The sequence below is a fragment of the Carcharhinus amblyrhynchos genome, chromosome 6 (assembly GCF_965287045.1).
Source record: "Carcharhinus amblyrhynchos chromosome 6, sCarAmb.v2.hapA, whole genome shotgun sequence".
Classification (NCBI taxonomy): Eukaryota; Metazoa; Chordata; class Chondrichthyes; order Carcharhiniformes; family Carcharhinidae; genus Carcharhinus; species Carcharhinus amblyrhynchos.
This window is the reverse complement of record NC_137329.1, coordinates 70,671,573-70,690,567: the sequence shown is the minus strand read 5'-3', so window position 1 is coordinate 70,690,567 and position 18,995 is coordinate 70,671,573. Positions and strand designations below refer to the sequence as shown.

General features: G+C 42.1%; 1 protein-coding gene across 2 annotated transcripts in view; it reads left to right on the top strand.

Annotated features, from left to right (window-relative positions):
* creb3l2 (cAMP responsive element binding protein 3-like 2) overlaps nt 1–18,995 on the top strand; it is a 104,787-nt gene that overhangs the window by 23,257 nt on the left and 62,535 nt on the right. For both annotated transcript variants that reach the window (XM_080190620.1, XM_080190619.1), the window contains exon 2: nt 11,865–12,072. In XM_080190620.1, coding sequence (XP_080046746.1) covers nt 11,865–12,072 — 208 coding nt within the window. The remainder of the gene's footprint in view (nt 1–11,864; nt 12,073–18,995) is intronic.

Here is an 18,995-nt window from a genome sequence, read left to right as displayed (position 1 = left end):
CACTTTTTGGTAGATCTAGGTAGTCTGGGATATTGGAATTGATTTGTGCCATGACTAGGCTTTCAAAGCTCTTCATAATGATGGACGTTAGAGCCACTGGATGTTAGTTATTAAGATACGCTGCTTGGCTTTTACATAGAATATACAGGATCCTTACAATGCACAAGGAGGCCATTTGGCCCATCAAATCTGTACTGATAACAATCCCACCCCAGGCCCTATCACGACAACCTACACATCCCAGGGCAATTTAGCATGGCAAATTCACTTAATCTTCACATCTTTGGACTGCAGGAGGAAACTGGAGCACCTGAGGAAACCCACACTGGGACTGGGATGATGGTCGTTGTCTTGAAGCAAATGCGGGCCTCAGATTGTTGTAAAGAGAGGTTAACGATCTCTGCGAATACCCCCACCAACTGATCTGTGCAGAATCCAGATATTCCATCTGGGCCAGTTGCTTTCCCTGGGTCAACCTTTGAGAAAGCTACTCTGACATTTGCAATGGTGAGCTCAGATTCAGGTTCATCCAAGGATTCCAGGGTAGAGGGCTTGCTCTCGCTGACCTCTTGCTCAAAATGGGCATAGAACGCACTGAGCTCATCAGGGAGGGGTGTGTTGCAGTGGCAATTTTACATGCCTTCATCTTGTAACCTGTTATATTTTGCAGATGTTGCCATCGTTGACGGGAGTCTGTGTGGCTAGCCTGAGATTCCTAGCTTGGTCTGGTGCTGTCTTTTGGCACCGTTGATGAATCTCCTTAGATTGTGTATCTGGCTTTCTTGTATAGGTCAGCATTGCCTGAACTGAACACCTCAGACCTAGACTTCAGTAAGCAGGGATACTCCTGTTCATCTGTGGTTTCTGGTTGGGGAATACGTGGATTTACTACTTTGGCACCGCAGTCTTCTACACACCTACTGATGAAGTCAGTAACTTGTAGTGGCGTACTTGTTCAGGTTGGTCAGAGTTTTTAAATACTGACCAGTCCACTGACTCCAAGCAGTCCTGTAGGAGATCATCTGATTCTTAAGACCAACATTGTACAAGTTTCTTTGGATTCTCCCGCTTCAGTTTTTGCTTGTAAGCTGGGAGCAGGAGCACAGCCTTGCGGTGTGATTTGCCAAAGTGTGGGCCGGTGATAGAGCAGTAGGCATGTTTGACATTTGTGTATAGCAGTAGTCTAGGATGCTTGGGCCTCTAGCAGAACAGGAGATGTGTTGGTGGTAACTTGGTAGTACAGTCTTGAGCTTGGCCTGGTTGAAGTCCCCAGCCATGATGAGCAAGGCCTCGGGATGTTTCATTCAAGGCTATTTGTAGTTATGCATATCTTGTCCAGCGCGATCTTCACATCCACATGGAGTGGAATGTAAACTGCCATCAGGATAACAGAGGTGAACTCCTATGGAAGCTGCACGATACACGTAAACAAGAGTAGAGAGAGAATGTTAGTGGTTTAGACTGAGTTACAGCTCGTTGTGTGTATCTGTATATAGTTACGTTCATCACTAAACAGCTATACTTCAAGCATACCTTTGGTTGTGATTATTCCAGTAATCGTTCCTTAGTCAATGCACAATATGCGGGTTAGAGCTATATGAGCATTTTTACTTGTAAATAACCCCAAAATCTGCGAAAATCAAATTTAAAGAAAGGCCAAGGGATTGATTACATCAAAATAGGACTAAGAGGTTGATTCTGAAGGAGGGAAAAAGAGTACGAGTGTAAACTTGCAGCGAACATAAAAACTGACTCTAAATGTTTTTATAGGTACGTGAAGGGAATGATTGGTGAAGGCAGATGTAGGTCCATTTCAGTGAAAAATGGGAATTTATAAGGTGTAAGAAAGAATAACTGACCAACTAAATAAATACTTGGTTCTGTCTTCCAAATGGACAAATAACATGCCAAATGTTGGGGAATATGGGGTTTAGTGAGAGGGAGGAATTGAAAGAAATCAAGATTAGAAGAAAAATGGTTTTGGGAAAGTTGATGGGGATCTACTGGCCTTCAGTCCCAAGATCTGATGGTCTACGTCCTCGAGAACTTAAAGAAGTGGTCCTAGAAATAATGGATGCATTGGTGGTCATCTTCCAAGATGCTATAGATTCTGGAACAGTTCCTACAGGTTGGAAGATAGCTAATGTAACCCCACTATTTAAAAAGGGGGGTACAGAGAAAACTCAGTTATTGACCAGTCAGTCTGATGTCAGTACTGGGGATTTTATAGCCGAACTTGGAAAATTTAATAGTCAGCATGAAATTACAAAAGGGAAATCATGCTTGACAAATCTACTATTCTAACCCACAGACTGCAATAGGCAACCACACCACCACAATCATCCTCAACATTGGGGCCCACAAGGCTGCGTCCTTAGTCCCTTACTCCGCTCCTTAAACACTTACGACTGTGTGGCCAAATTTCCCTCCAACTTGATTTTCAAGTTTGCTGATGACACCACTGTAGTGAGTTAGATATCAAACAATGACAAGATGATGTCATCAACTTTGACAGGTACACAAATAGGAAGCATTCTTTCTGGTTGTATTTACGGTTTGGTGTGACTCTTGCTCCGTCTAAGACGCAATAAACTACAAAAGGTTGTGAATGAAGTCCAGTCCGTCATTCAAAGCAACCTTCCACCCATTGAAGTCGACGCTTTCTGCTGCCTTGGAAAAGCAGCCAGCATAATTAAGTTCCCCTTACACCCTGGACGTTCTCTCTTCCACCACCTTCCATTGGAAAAAAGATACAAAAGCCTGAGGATGCCTACCAACTGACAAGAACAGCTTCTTCTCTACTGCCATCAGATTTTTGAGTGGACCTATCTTGCATTAAGTTGATCTTTCTCTACACCCTTGCTATGACTGTAACATTACATTCTGCGCACTCTCTTTTCCTTCAACAAAGAACAACCCAGCACGGGAAACAGGCCCTTCGGCCCAACAAGCCCACGCCACCGCATCACCCTACACCTATTCTACCCTGCGTAAATACAAATAGAACCCCTGACTTAGCCAGATTCAGGGGAGAATAGTGTCAATTTGGTAAAACCAGTCAGCCTAAGAGCACATCTTTGGGGTGTGGGAGGAAACCGGAGCGCCCGGAGGAAACCCACGCATCCACAGGGAGAATGCACAAACTCCCACAGACACAGGCCCAAATCCATGTATCTGCACAGCTAGCAGTGCTAGTCACCGAGCTGTTGCGGCGCCCGTCTACCGGTCCAGGATCAAGCACACACACCGACACGAAGTACTAGGCCACTCCCGGAACCTCCAAGAGCAGCCCACACACGACCCACCGTGTGCATGCCCCTCGTTTGACAACGAGGTGGACCTCCACCTGCGGAATTAAAAGACAAAAACGTTAATCACAAGCCTGCCTTTCTGGTGTCTCCCGAGGTTCTAACCCTTATTTAATAACCCCTACCATAACCCTCCATCCTCGTTTCACTCATGTGCCTATCTAACTGAACCTTAAACGAGTCCAACGTTCCCGCCTCCACCACCCTACTCGGTAGCGCGTTCCATACCCCCACAACTCTCTGCGTAAAGAACCTTCCTCTCATATCCAAATTATACCTCTCCCCCCCTCACCCTTAAATCATGTCCTCTTGTATTTGTAACCAATCTAGGGAGCAGTCTCTCACTATTGACTCTGTCTATTCCCTTCAGTATCTTATATACCTCTATCATGTCCCCCCTCAATCTCCTTCTTTCCAAGGAGAACAGTCCCAGTTTCTCCAACCTTTCCTCGTAACCCAGCCCCTCCATGCCAGGCATACCATTCTGTATGAATGGTATGCTTTGTCTGTAAAGCGTGCATGAAACAATACTTTTTGCTGTGTACTAATACAGGTGACAAATCAAATACTGGAATTCTTCAAGGATGTAACCAGAGTTGATGAGAGGGAGCTGATGGATATGGTTTATTTGGATTTCCAGAAGGCTTTTCACCACTCCCACAGAAGAGATTAGCATGCAATGTGACATTATTGTATCTTTTAAGAACTTTTTTTATCATTGCTGCAGCTCTCGAGCTTTTGTTTTCTTAGCTCACAGCCTCAGCTGAAGTCATTTGTTACTGGCTTGTAGGAAATGTCCTTTCATAACTATCTCAATAGCTTAACTGGAGGTTGTTTGTTTATCCTGGAATTGGTTTTATGGCCCTGCAATGTTAAGAGGCAGGTAATAGATTCTGGTCAAGTTTATTTTCCCCCTCACGAATTCAAGATTTTTTCTGTTTTTGGCTGGCAAGTGTTTTTGTTTAGACTGAACTTGGAATCAGGCTGACGATAATGTTTAAAATGTTTGTAAGTTTGACCTCAAAGTGCCAAAACTGAAGACTTTGATAAGACAGTTGCAGATCTCCCAATAGAATGCTGTAGAAGATGAGGCTGATTGGCATACAGTGTATTAAGGGCTGCATCATAGCACATGGTGGTCTGTAAAACAATCTGATAGTAGAGTCAAAGAACCAAGCGACAATTAAAGGAAGTGGGTAAACCTTGAAAAAAGCTGAAAACTTCAACTTAATTGTCCAAAAAAAAACAGGCAGCACTTGACAAATTCCAATGTTAGTGAGTATAGGTTTCGATACGTCCAGTAGTAAGGGTCTGAAGTTGGTGCCATTACTCTGGTGACTGTAAGGCTGCAATTGGGGAGGTCAAAAAAGCTAATTGCTTAAATGCGATTCCCCAGTAGGAAGAAAGCAGTGAATAGCACTTAATAGTAATTTCTGGCAGTTAATTTTAAAACTCTGAAGCTTAGAAACACTTACCAAAAAGGGTCATTGATCACAGTGAGAATCTGTGAAAAGCTGGTCAGCGCAGAAAACCTTCATGACTATGACAGAAGTTTAAAAAAATCAGGGCAAACTTTCTAAAAGCTATGGATTCTAAATTCATTTTGCCAGAGTGATATGGACCAAATCAAACAGAACTGGGCACGATAGAGGTATACATTTTTAAGATTCTGAATTGCTCCAGACAAGTCTTCACATCAGAATCAACTCAACAGTCACGACTAAGGAACAGATCAAACGTAGGGATATACTCACTAAATTCAGTTTGGGAGAGGAAAACATGAATTGGAAAGCCCCTTCAGACTGGGGACATCCTCCCCTCAGAACTGGGAGCTCCAGCCCTGACACACCTCTCCCTCAAAGACCCCAGTACTAACCTGAAGTGCGGTGTCAAGACTTTGACGCATGCACGTGCTGCAGTACTTCTTCTGGGTTCTACGGTTCTGTGCCTGAAGTTTCTGAAGAGCTGTTGGCCAACAGCTCTCGAACACAGGACTTTTGTCCAAATTCAGATGACAGTCCTGCCAGCTGCCATCAATGTTCAGTGTGTGAAATGGCTGCAGGTTTGTCACAGTTGGCAGGGATGCATTCCCCACCGACTCTCGGGGTAACAGGCGCTGAGTGCTTGCTGTCCTCGTGTGGGATTGGGGAAACGGTACTTCGCGTAGCTGAGAGACACAATGTTCATGACCTGAATTACAACTGGTTTTGCTTTTGTATATAGTCAAGTTCATCCAATAACCAGTTATAGTTCAGCAGTGCCTATATCTCATCCCTTGATCAATTACAATCAGCATGCAACAGTGGTTACACCTGTGTACAATAGGTCAGGGTCTTGACCATTCTTCATCTGAGGCTCCCCTCTTATGACAAATCTGCAAATGAAAATTATTTTTCTATATAACATTTAGCTACAAAGTACAAAAAAAACATTGCTTGCGTTTATTGCCAATCCATACTTGGTTATCAAATCTCCCTGTATTTTGTTGGATTTTAAAGACTGGTTGGAGAATATTGCACAAGTAGGTTAGCTATATAATCACTTTTAGTGCAAAAGAATCCAAAATTCTTTGTAACTCGCTTAATTCTTCATGGTTAATAGTGGCTTTATTTTTTTTCCACACACTGCTCGGTGTTCTTTAGCCCTTAACCTGACGAAGAAATTTCTGGATCATTGCTCTGTAGATTTTGTTGTTAGTAGGTAGTGATCAAACTAAACATTTAACTATTCCTGGTATTTTGTTATGTGTGTTAACTGCAATTTTTAACTTCTTTGTAATTTATCTTGCTCCCACTGAGAATGTGTTACATAATCTGAGAACATGTTAATATCTGCGCACTTAGCCCATACGAACATATGAATTAGCAGAAGTAAGCAAGTTGAGCCTTCGACCCTACTCCACTATTCATCAGATCATGGCTGATATTTCCTTAGTCTCAAATCCATCTCTCCACCTGTTTCCCATATCCCTTCATCCTTTTTTTATTAAGAATACAACTATCTCCTTGAAACCATTCAATGACTCAGACTCCACTGTGCTATGGAGCAGTGAGTTCCACAGATTCACTGCTCTCTGCGAGAAGTAATTCCTCCTCATCTCAGTTTTAAATCTATCGCTTCTCAACTATATCTGTGAACTCTTGTTCTAAGTTGTTCTATAAGATGAAAATTTGTTAGAACATAGAACATAGAACATTACAGCGCAGAACAGGCCCTTCGGCCCACGATGTTGCGCCGACCAGTTACAAAAACAATGACCCACTAGCCTATACCAATCCCTTTTCGTCCATAAACCTATCCAGAGATCTCTTAAACGCCCCCAAACTAGACGCATTTACAACTGCAGCAGGCAGGGCATTCCAATCCCTCACCACCCGCTGGGTAAAGAACCTACCCCTGACATCCGTCCTGTAGCTACCCCCCCTTAATTTAAAGCCATGCCCCCTCGTGCTAGCTTTCTCCATCCGAGGAAAAAGGCTATCACTATCCACCCTATCTAAACCTCTAATCATCTTATGTTTCAATAAGATCCCCTCTTAGCCGCCTTCTTTCCAACGAAAACAACCCTAGATCCCTCAGTCTCTCCTCATAGGACCTCCCCACCATACCAGGCAACATCCTAGTAAACCTCCTCTGCACCCTCTCCAACGCCTCCACATCCTTCTTGTAATGCGGGGACCAGAACTGCACACAGTACTCCAAGTGCGGCCGCACCAGAGTAGTGTACAGTTGCAACATTACACTGCGACTCCTAAATTCAATCCCCCTACCAATAAACGCCAAGACACCGTACGCCTTCTTGACAACCTTATCTACTTGATTCCCAGATGTTCTACATTTATTTTATCAATCCCTTTTTAAAATTTTATACACCTCAATCAGATCCCCCCCCCCAATCCTTCTAAACTCCAGCGAGTACAAGTCCAAACTGTTTAATCCCTCCTCAGATGTCAACCCCTTCATCCCCAGAATCAATCTGGTTAACATCTTCTGAACTGCCACCACATTCTTCCTCAATAAGGAAACCAAAACTGAACATAATACTCCAGATGTGGCTCACCAACCAACGCTATTCAATTGCAACAACATTCTCTAGTTTTATACTCTAGTCCTTTTGCAATAAATACCAAAACCCAGTTTGACTTTTCTTATTACGTGCTGTACCTGCATTCTGACTTTTGAGTGGGTGGTGTCTATTTTAGAGTAGATGCTAAAAAAAAGTATTACTTTGGCCTACAGAGCCCCTGAGTCATTCTTGGTTGAGAATCTTTGCAAGAATGTATGCAAAAGTCTTAACAGTTGGGGATTGACACTGCGGTGCTTGATGTGAATGTGTTTCAATTATAGGTTAACTCTGCTAGATGTACTTGGTGTGACTGCAAACAATTTGAGCTCCAATAAACTAAAATAACATTACTGCAATCTAATTTGTTTTATTTTTAAATTATTTCACACAAAAATAGAATACTTATCTTGGGGATCCAGTCACTGTAAATGTTATGAGCGTACAAAAATATGGAATAAGAGCAGAAGTAGGCCAATTGGCCCCTTGAGCCTGCTTTGCCATTCAATGAGATCATGGTTGATCCGTTTGTGTTACAAATTCCACATCCCATGTACCCCTGATAACCTTGGGTTCTTGTTAGACAAGGGTGTCAGCCTACCTCCATCTTAAATATTTAATGATCCTGCTTCCCTTTGAGGCAAAGAGTTCCAGAGTTTCACAACTCTGAGGGGGGAAAAAACTTCCCATCTCTTTCCGAAAAGAATGATCCCTAATTTTAAAACTGTGTTCCCAAGTTCTTGACTAGTCCTCAAGAGAAAACATCCTTTCTACGACCAACTTGTCAAGACTGTTCAGGATCCTGTATACCTGAGGTGATGTGATGACAGCCATGAGCACTGATGCCGCATAGTACCTGGGATCCAGGTTCAAATCCCAGCTTGGATCACTGAGTAGAGTTTGCACATTCTCCCTGTGTCTGCATGTCTTTTCTCAGGGTGTTCTGGTTTCCTCCCACAGCCCAAAAGACATGCTGGATAAGTGCATTAAATGACAAAGCTGGGATAAATTCTCCGTCAGTGTTCTGAACAGGTATCGCAGGGTGATGTCGAGGGGATTTTCTCAGTAACTTCATTACAATATTAATGTAATCCTACTTGTGACACTAATAAATAAAATACCAATGCTCACTCTTCTAAACTCCAGTGGAAACAAGCGCAGTATGTCTAACCTATCCTCATATAACAACCCACTCATTTCAGTTATCAATCTGGTAAACAACCTCTGACCCACCTCTGATGCAATTACATAGGAGATCAAAACTACACACAGCATTCAAGATATGGTCTCAATTGAAGCTTGACATCCTTTCTTGTGTTCAATTCCTCTCATAATAAAGGATAGCATTCTATTAGCCTTTTTAATTACTTATTGTACCTGCATGCTAACTTTTTGTAACTCATGCACCAGAAATCTAGATCCTTCTGTATCTTGGAATTCTGCAGCTGTTCTCCCAACATTGTTTTACTGACAGCTGAGTCTCTCGTCTGTGTGGTTAATTTCACCATGTTTGTTGACACAAGTCAGGAGGTTTTAAGGATTTGAAGTTTACCATTTTTCAAACTTCGTAGTGCCTGAATGACAAGATGGGCAGAGCCAGCAATACCCATATCCCTTGAAAGGGATAGAAAATATGACTAACATTGGAATTAATTCCCAGCATTGTTCAGAGACCTTGAAGTTATCTGATGTTCCAACTCCCATATTTTTGCACATCAATACTTAGAATGTTGGATGAACCTGTACAATCTTTATTTTTTTAAATAAGATGTTCAACAGTTCAAGTAATCTGGCATACTTTAACATTGATACTTAAACTATAAATTGGTCTTTTAATTAATCATTTCTCCCAACAGTGTTGAACCAGCGCGCGTGCACGCGCACACGCACGCACGCGCGCGCGCGCCCCCCCCCCATAGATCGGAATAACCTGTTGGGATTGTACACATTTGAAATTGTTATGATGCAAAAATATCCCCACATCTACCATATCTTTTATTGACATTCATAGACCATGAAGAACAATACACTTGTGCTTTATAATATATTAGTTATGTTAAAGTTTGATATAAACAGTCTGTTCTTTCTTCCTTTTATTGGGCCCATAGAGAGAATGTGATGTTATCCCTAATCAGTACCTTTGGATTGTGTGTTTATTATTGTTCTTCAGTATTGTCGAAATAGTTTGAGGCTATACCTTGGCAGCCATAGGCTCTCTGTTATCAGTACTTCTCCAATTAACTTCTGCTTCTCTTAAGCAAATATGTGAAGGGTTTCTTCAGTTTTCTTAAATTAAGGGGTGTGGGTGCTGCTGGCTAGGCCAACATGTATCACCCATCCCTGATTGTCCTTGAGAAGGTGGTGGTGAGTTGCCTTGAAATGCTGCAGTTCCTAAAGTGTAGGCACATACCACAACCATCTTCAAGGTATGACACCAACCAATGGAGGGCTCCTCCCTGGTACCCGTTGACTCTAGTTTTGCCAAAGCTCCTTGATGCCAAATTCCACTAAACACTTTTTTTGTCAAGGGCAGTCACTCTCACCTCACTTCTGGCATTCACCACTTTTGCCCATGTTTCAGCCAAGGTTGTAAATGAGGTCAAGAGTTCAGTGACCCTGATGGAACCCAAACTGAACACCCGTGAGCAGGTTATTGCTGAGTAAGTGCCACTTGACAGTACTGTTCATGATTCCTTCTGCCACTGTACAGATTATAGGGAGTAGACTGATGGGGTGGTAATTGGTCAAGTTGGATTTGTCCTGTTTCTTACGTACAAGACATGCCAGAGCAATTTTCCGCATTGCTGGTTAGATGCCAATGTTGTAGTTGCACTGGAATAGGGTTGCTGGGGGCACAGCAAGTTCTGGAGCACAAACTCATCCGTAGTATTGCTGATATATTGTCAGGGCCTATAGCCTTTGCAGTATCCAGTGCGTTCAGCCATTTCTTTATCACTTGGAGTGAATAGAATTGGCTGAAGGCTGACATCAGTGTCACTGGGGACCTCCAGAGGAGGCCGAGGTGGATCACCCTCTCGGCACTAATCACTGGCTGATTATTGCGAATACTTTACCGTTATCTTGTAGGGTGGCATAGTGACTAGCACTGCTGCCTCTCAGCTGTGTTCAATTCCAGCCCTGAGTGAGTGTCTGTGTGGAGTTGCACTTTCTGTATCTGCATAGGTTTGCTCCAAAAGCTCTGTTTTCCTCTCAGTTCAAATATTGTGCAGGTTAGGTGGATTTGCCATAGTAAATGTATGGGTTCACTGATATAGGGCAGAGCAGAGGGCCTGGGTAAGATACTCCTGTCAGAGATTCAGTGCAGACTTGATGGGCCAAATGGCCTCTTCTGCGCTGAAAGAAACCGTATGACTGATATTTTGCACTGACGTGCTGGGCTTCTCCACTGAGGGTGGAGATATTTGTGGTGCCTCCTCATTCAATGAATTGTTTTATTGTCCACCACCATTCAGGACTGAGTGTGGCAGGACTACAGAACTTAGATCTGATCTGTTGGTTGCGGAATTGCTTAGCTCTGTCTATAACTTGCAGCTTGGCAGCATGTAGTCCTGTGTTGTAACTTCACCTGGTTGATACCTCATTTTCAGGTATGCCTTCCTGCACTCTTCATTGAACTAATGATGATCCCCAGGCTTGTTGGTAATATTAAAGTTGGGGACGTTACAGATTTGTGTTCGAGGACAATTCTACTACTGCTGAAGGCCCACAGTGCCCCCTAGATGCCCAGTCTTGAATTGCTAGATCTGTTTAGTCTATTGATTTTAGCACAGTGGTAGTGCCAACACAACACAGAGGCTATCCTCAGTGTGAAGATGGTCCTTTGTGTCCAAAAGGACCTTACAGTGGTCACTTCTACATATGCAAATGTGGCAGGCAGGTTGGTGAAGTTGAGGTCATGTTTTTCCCTCTAGTTGATCCCCTCGTTACCTGCCGTAGTCCCAGTCAAGCAGCTAAATGAATGCATTTATAATTTGGATCCATTAAGAATTTCTTCAATCAATCCTTGTACACAGTGCTCCTAAGTTCCAGATGACTGCAGCAAATAAGTTCACGTAATACCAATAGCAGATTCAATGTTTGCAAAGACAGCTGATCTTTTGGCCTCATGCATCCTTGGTGGCTGAATCCTGTAGCCATTTGTCTACTTGCATATCAATAAAACAACCGTTCTCAGCAGTAGTTTACTATTTCAGCCCCTCTGGCCCATAACAGCTTTACTTTAGCTTCACTGAGCAATGTCTTGTTGCTATCATCTGCAGTCACCTGCTAGAAAAAAAGCAGTCCCTCAAGTACATTTCATAACACAACGACTAACATTGGAAAGAATGGTTGTGTACATAATTTTTTTAATTGCCATGACTTTTGACTGTTTTTGCTATTTATTTTCCTGCAAAGTGTTAACAATGTCAAATTAGTTATTGGACATAGTTCCAAGCCTCAAACTTGTTTTCTTATTTTGCATATTTCCTTAGCACTTCACAGAAATATTGGATGAGCTTTCTAAGGATATGCTGGGCCACCTCTTCAATGATCCTTTCCTTTCTGATAAATGTGAACTGATGGATGCAGAACTCTCACCCGCTCCACACATTCAGGCTGAACACAGCTACTCTCTGGCGGGTGATTCTCGACCACAGTCTCCACTTACACAGATCTCAGCTGAAGATGACTTTAATGAAGGTATTTATGTGATGTATTTATTTAAGGATTTGATTTGCATTAAATGCATTTTTTAGAAAACATACAAGATCCTGATTTTAATTTTGTATTGGAAGGCTCCTGATATGGATCCTGTAAGTAACTTCTCAGCTGTAGATTAAAAAGAAAATATAACTGGGTTCCCCTTTGAGATACTATCCAGTCATCCTTTCTATAGGTTCACATGTCTGTTATTGTCTGAGGACCAAATTGGGCTCTGATAAAATGATATATATGCTTGAATAACCTATTGATTTCTTGCGTAAGCTAAAACTCAAAGGATAGTTTTGGCTATCTAGAATGGTTGGGACTAATTCTTGGTCTAGCTGATCAATGTGATATTTTACTGTAATAGATCTCTTCCAGTCTTGAAGAGAAAAATCACCAGAGACGCATCTTGTTTCACTGTTAACTCGCAGCCAGCCAACTAACAAACTGATTTTATTTTCTTCTTTGTTCCCTCCTTCTACCACAAGGTGGTGGAATATTACACCTTACAAGTTTGATGTTGAGGTACTGTCCATCTAAGAATTTAACAGATTGTGGGGCAGCATAAATTACCAACTCTTCTGTTGAATATAATTGTTTGCCAATGTTACATGCAGGAATAAGTATTTCTGCTGTGACACTCATCAGGAAGGATGGTGAGCTGCAGCGTGTCTCATTAACTTGTGCACAACTGTTGCAATTAGAATATCTGGACTTTATCCTAATTGCTTCCTTGTGACAAGCTCCCAATTACACAGTGGGCAATGGGAGCTTCTGCAATGAGCATGAAATTTTAAACCATTGATATGGCCATTTAAAGAGTTCCAATTTGACATAACCAGAAGGCAAAATAATTAAATCTGTATACTGTGTGGTGAAAACATGATGACTGGCACCTATTTATACTGAAGATGTTTGGATGCTGAAATCATAACAGGACTGAAGGCTTGAAGCCGAGCATACATTACTTGGACCACATGCCTCCTTGTCTGTCCCATTTAAGGACCCAGTTCAATTTAAGGTGATTCCCCAATAATGTAAGTAGAACCCCAGATTCTTGAAGCTGATTTGGGAGTGAGGAATTTTCTATTGGCCTTTCCTAATAATTGGTAACCTTTTAATTTTATTCCAATGTTTCCTTTTGCCCTTTAGCTAAATCTATAAAAGGGATACAAGTTCTTCGCAGCAGCAGTGTACGGACAACCAGCAGCTGTATACTGTTATTTTTCTGATACCAGCCCTTATCACAGTCCTATGCATTACATAGGAGACATGCCACTGATGTTCTCTAATGGACTAGCCTAGATTATTGTGCATCATCAGTTCATTTTGATACAAGCATATTATCTCAACCATGTTATTTGTGACCAAAAGATCATTCCTTGAAGTGCATGTGCACTTTTATGGATGGTGTTTTTACTGAGCTGAAGCATGAAATGTGTCAATGCAAGATTATGGGGAGAGGCTGGAAAAACTTGGTTTGTTCTCGCTGGAACAACAGACTTTGAGGACTGACCTGATAGAAGTCTACAAGATTGAGGGGAATGGACAGAGTGGATAGTCAGAAGCTTTTTCCCAGTGTGGAAGAGACAATTACTTGGGGGCATAGGTTTAAGGTGTGAGGAGCAAGGTTTAAAGGAGATACATGAGGCAAGTTATTTTTTGGAGAGGGTGGTGGGTGCCTGGAACTTGCTGCCAGGGGAGGTAGTGGAAGCAGATACGATAGTGACTTTTAAGGGACATCTTGACAAATACGTGAAGAAAATGGGAATAGAGGGATATGGTCCCCGGAAGGATAGGGAGCTTAAGTTCGGTCGGGCAGCATAGTTGGTGCAGGCTTGGAGGGCTGAAGGGCCTGTGCCTGTACTGTAATTTTCTTTGTTCTATTACCTTAGCAAATCACTGAACTAAATCTTAGAGAAGAGTAGTCCAGAATATTTTGCAAGGAGCTGACAACATGTTCCCCTCAAATGCATCAGACCATGTGATTCCAAATGTGAAAAAAAAGGTGGATTTGAGGAAAATGTGCCATGGTAAATGTCACAAGTATGCAGTAACACCACATATCTTTTAGCTGGCATCTGCCAAAGCTGTCATACTATCTTGCATCCTTTTAATTGCTTAAGATGAATGGCCTTCAAATAATTTGGCATACAAAACTTGTTACTGAAACTATTGCCACACTGAAGCCTACCATAAAATTCTACATTTGCAGAAAGGAGCCATCCAGCCCATTGAGTCTGCACCAATTCTTCGAGAATGTCCCACCCAGGCCCTCCCCTGCACCCTATCCCCATAACCCTGTGCATTTAACCACTCAATCACTTGGATCGTGCACAAAGAGGGGTAATCACCTGAAACTGACACCCCCCTCACCCCTTCCCCCATGAGATAGGTAAAAAATGGAGAAGATCATTGATTTAAAAGTAAATTGAATAGGCACTTAAAGGAATTAAACTTGCAGGGCTATAGGGATAGATTGAGGGAATGGGATTGACTGGACTGCCCTACAAAGAACTGGCATGGACTCGATGAGCTGAATGGCCTTTTGTGCTGTAAATAACTCGATGACTGTGACCAGAACTGCAGACCAATTGTCTGTACGCAGTTTAAAAATGCCTCCGTGTTCCTATTCTCCTAGACATGAACCCCCAGTGTTTGTTCACCGTTAATGACAATTGTCCAGTGATTCTGATTGTTTCTCCCGAAGGAACTCTTCAAATGCAGACAATAAAAATATAGAAAAACTTACTTCAGCTTCTAAATCAAGAAGTGTTTAATAAAGAAACTTCATTACTCCAAACTTGAGGCCTTGCCCTGGGCCACTCCAAGCTCTCCACAATTCCCACATGTTCTTACTTATGGTGAGTAGCTGACCATCACATCATTCTATAATTGGTTCCATGGTTTACTGGGTCAGCTGACGTTGAACTTGTTACCAATGGTCACATTACATCCTAATCAAAATTATCGCTGGTTACATTCTAATAGATACCCTTTATTTAAATTATTTTGAAAAAAAATAAAGATATCAATCCGCCACTGTTCTTAACTTAACAGTACTTGTACCCCTTTTTATAAAAAAAATCGGATACTTGTAGATCTGCACCAATCCAGTTAAATTGGAAATGTCGTTTTTCAGCATTTGTTTAATGCTGGCCAAATCAATTCTTAGTTGTTTTTCTGTTACACTTTTTGCTGATTGAACATTGTCCACATAACACTCAATTGGTACTTTTCATACCTGAAGTGCCCATAAAAATTGTTCTATTAATGTGTCAGACAAATATATCCCCATATCCAACACCTCCACTAATGCTAAGGTTCCAGCCGCCAATGTACTTTCAACTACCTTTTTTATTTTCTTTGCATCCTAGGCCAAGGGGGCAACATTTTCTTTCCTTACCAGGAATATTATGAATCCAACACCCCTTGAATGTCCATCTGATAGATTGGCATCACTAAACAAACCAACTTCATATCTTCCGGTTCTCCTAGTACTAGGAATTTAATCACGTGTTCCTCTAATTTTAGCTTTTTTTAATGTCTTTCAAGATCTCTCTGCATGTGGTGCGCCTCAACGTATTACTGAGCTCTAGGACATTATCTTTCCTATCTGGTCTTGCCTGTGTGCATAGCCAATTTAGCTGTCCTATCATCCCCCCTCAACAGCTCTTTTTTTTGTTAGCCTGTTCCTCTTTTTCCATTGACCGACCCAAGGTGATGGGAATAGGATCAATACTATTCAGAGATCCCTGTTGACTCACCGTTACACCAGAGGTACTTTGGATACCAAGACCAAGATATCAAAGCGCTAGCTGCTTGAATCGCTACTTTTGAATTCTGTTTTCAGCTTCTCAATTATCCTTTTTTTTTCCAAGTTCTTCTATGCCATTCCATAGGAAATCATCCATGTGCATCACAAAAAATTCCAACTAATTTTCCTTTAGCCTTACAGCAAAACGTTGCTGGATCTGCTTTTAACTGGACACAGCCATTCTTCAGCAATACAGATCGTGCCGAGAAATGCCAAACCCTTGATGCATCACTTAACTCAGGAACGTATTTGTTCAATTTTCACAAATGCCCCTGTTATTACTTCTTTGGGTGGCCTCAAAAAAAACTTTTCTCTGAAATGTTTCGTCCTGCAGAAGTGTTGCTTTGATATCTGTTGATTTACACATTCAATATTAGATGCTAGAACAGTGAGAAAAATTTTCAGTGTCACTTTCCCTGCCATGGATGAGTCAACCCTAATGTTTCTCCCATTCAAATGTTCCTCATACCCATGGGCTACTCACCTGGCTTTAGCTTTATACATTCCAGCTCGCAAAACTTTCTTTGTAAGCCCCCATGGAACAAAGCAGGCTGCCCTTCGTCTGGTACCTCAGTGTACACCCCAAAATTTTTTCCAACTGTCCAGCTCTCTTTAGCCTCTCTCTCTTCCATGAGCTGCATTTTGTTTGGAGCCATCCCTTATCATGGGGGTTTCTAGTCCCATTCCTAGCCTTCCTTGTTAAACTCCGGCCTCTACAGTTACGTTTGTTTTTGACAGGGCTGCTACTGTCAGACTGCTGTTCTCTGTTGACAAATCTGGTCACAGATTTGTGGCTTTTTCCTGCGTTCACAAATGCTTACTGTCTCATCCTGTCCACTCCATTTTCCCAATCTATAGCTTTGGCTTGTTGAACTAGTGTTTGCACTTCCCTGAGGCCTTTCCTGATTATAGTGGTATCCTTCGACCTGCTTGACCCTTTGCGTACGTATAGCGCTGTGCCTACTTTGGTATCTAAGGAAGGATGTGCTGGCCTTGGAAAGGGTGCAGAGGAGGTTCACAAGAATAATTCCTGGAATGAAGAGCTTGTCGTTTGAGGACTGTGGGTATGTACATGTTGGTGTTTAGAAAAACGAGGGGGGGATCTTATTGAAACTTGCGGGATACAGCGAGGCCTGGACATGGAGAGGATGTTTCCACTGGTAGGAAAATCTAGAACCAGAGAGCGCAACCTCAGGTTGAAGAGATGATTCCTTAAGACAGATGAGGAATTTCTTCAGCCAGAGAGTGGTGAATCTGTGGAATTCTTTGCCGCAGAAGGCTGTGGAGGCTAGGTCATTGAGTGTCTTTAAGACAGAGATAGGTCCTTGATTAATGAGGGGATCAGGGGTTATGGGGAAAAGGCAGGAGAATGAGGGTGAGAAAAATATCAGCCAGGATTATGCCGGAGCAGACTGGATGGGCTGAATGGCATAATTCTGCTCCAGTGTCTTATGGATAGCTGAACCTTTGAAGTTGCAGCTTCATCCCCTGATTCACTGGTATTTTGATCATCAGGTTCCCTTTCATCTTTAGCTCAGGGTATGTGCATGTGATGTAGAAGGTGTCTCCTGCACTTCTGCATCTTGTTCAGATGCTCCAAATTCATACCCAATTTCCATTACTCAAAGAGGGACTCGCACTGTCTGATCACTGTTATACTATAACTACCTTGCTGTCTGTTCCTGTCACTTTCCTGGGTCCATTCCACTCCCTATCTTGAAGTATACCCCCGATGGCCTTGTGCAGTATCTTAGAGTCCTTATCATTCTGAAACCTCAGCCTTAATGAAAGCCTTTCTCCCTGCATGCATAGCGTTCAAGTGTGCTGAAAACATGGAGCTAATATCCCCTTCTGGAGCTGGGGGAGCATTTGTTAATACTAACGGCAACTTTGGATTCCTCCTATATACCAACCCCAAAACCACCTGTGAAGAATTTTTTGTGGGCACTGCCCATGGTAATGCAACCTGGAATTTGCAGCCCAGTTGATTCGCCAAAATGTCACCTCTAATTGCATGATTCCTTTCAGCAGCCATTGCTGAATGGGCTGTTTGCTGTAGTATGCATTATTACAATACTTAAATTTTCACACAGACCTTGAAACTCATCATTTGTGAATTCATCCTCCTTGTCTGTCAGAAATTTAGACGGTGCCCTCGATCCTGTTCTAATCCAGTGGGTCATAATTTTACCTATAATGGTCTTTTTATCTTTGTTGTAAGTCCCTGTGGATATGCTATGTCCACAAATTGCAATAGATAGGTGCCTTTGTCCTTGTCCCATATCTTTAGATCCATTGCCACTGCACCACTGAAATCTTGTGTTAATGGTCGACTGACAACTGGATGTGGGGGCGTCCTTCTATATTTTATGTAAATTTCACACTGGTTGATATTTGTTCTGTGAGATCATTATATCCTTTGTTCAATACTCCTGCAACAGTTCTCAGTCTCCAGTGCTGGATGACCAAACTGCTTATGGAGCTTCAGAATGAACTTCTTTTTGTCCATCATGCTGTTGTCTGTTAGCGATACTAATGCGTCATGAATCCTTTGGTCTGACAATTTCGGTTTGCTTAAAGGAAGACAATAATGGCCAGATCTTGTAAAATGTAGGTCCACAGTTTTCTCAAATACCGCCACTTTATTCTGTTTCAAATCAATGGTCATTTGAGCTTCCTTCATCGCAGACCTGCTTAACAACAAAAGTATATCACTGGAAACTACATCTGTATTTATAAATAAACTGATTCCTGCAGGGAAGTATCACCCTTTTGGAGGACGTTAAAGTATTGTCATCTCCAAATCTAAAACAGGTGAAACTATCTTGTTCTTTTACCTCCTTTCAGTCTTTATGATCAAGAGACTTTAATAATTTAGTTAATCTTTGCTGCAGCCAGTGGACGTACGTCCACCATCTAAAACAGCACTGTTGAGAGTCTATCATCAGGACACTCATTACAGGACCAAAACAATGCCTCCTGGTCCTTATCCTCGCCACAACTGATTTCCACAATTTCTGTGTCACGTGTTGCTTCAAAGACGCGATTTCTTCTTTATGGACAGTGTACAATGTAGTGGTATGGGGAAATTGCATTGGAA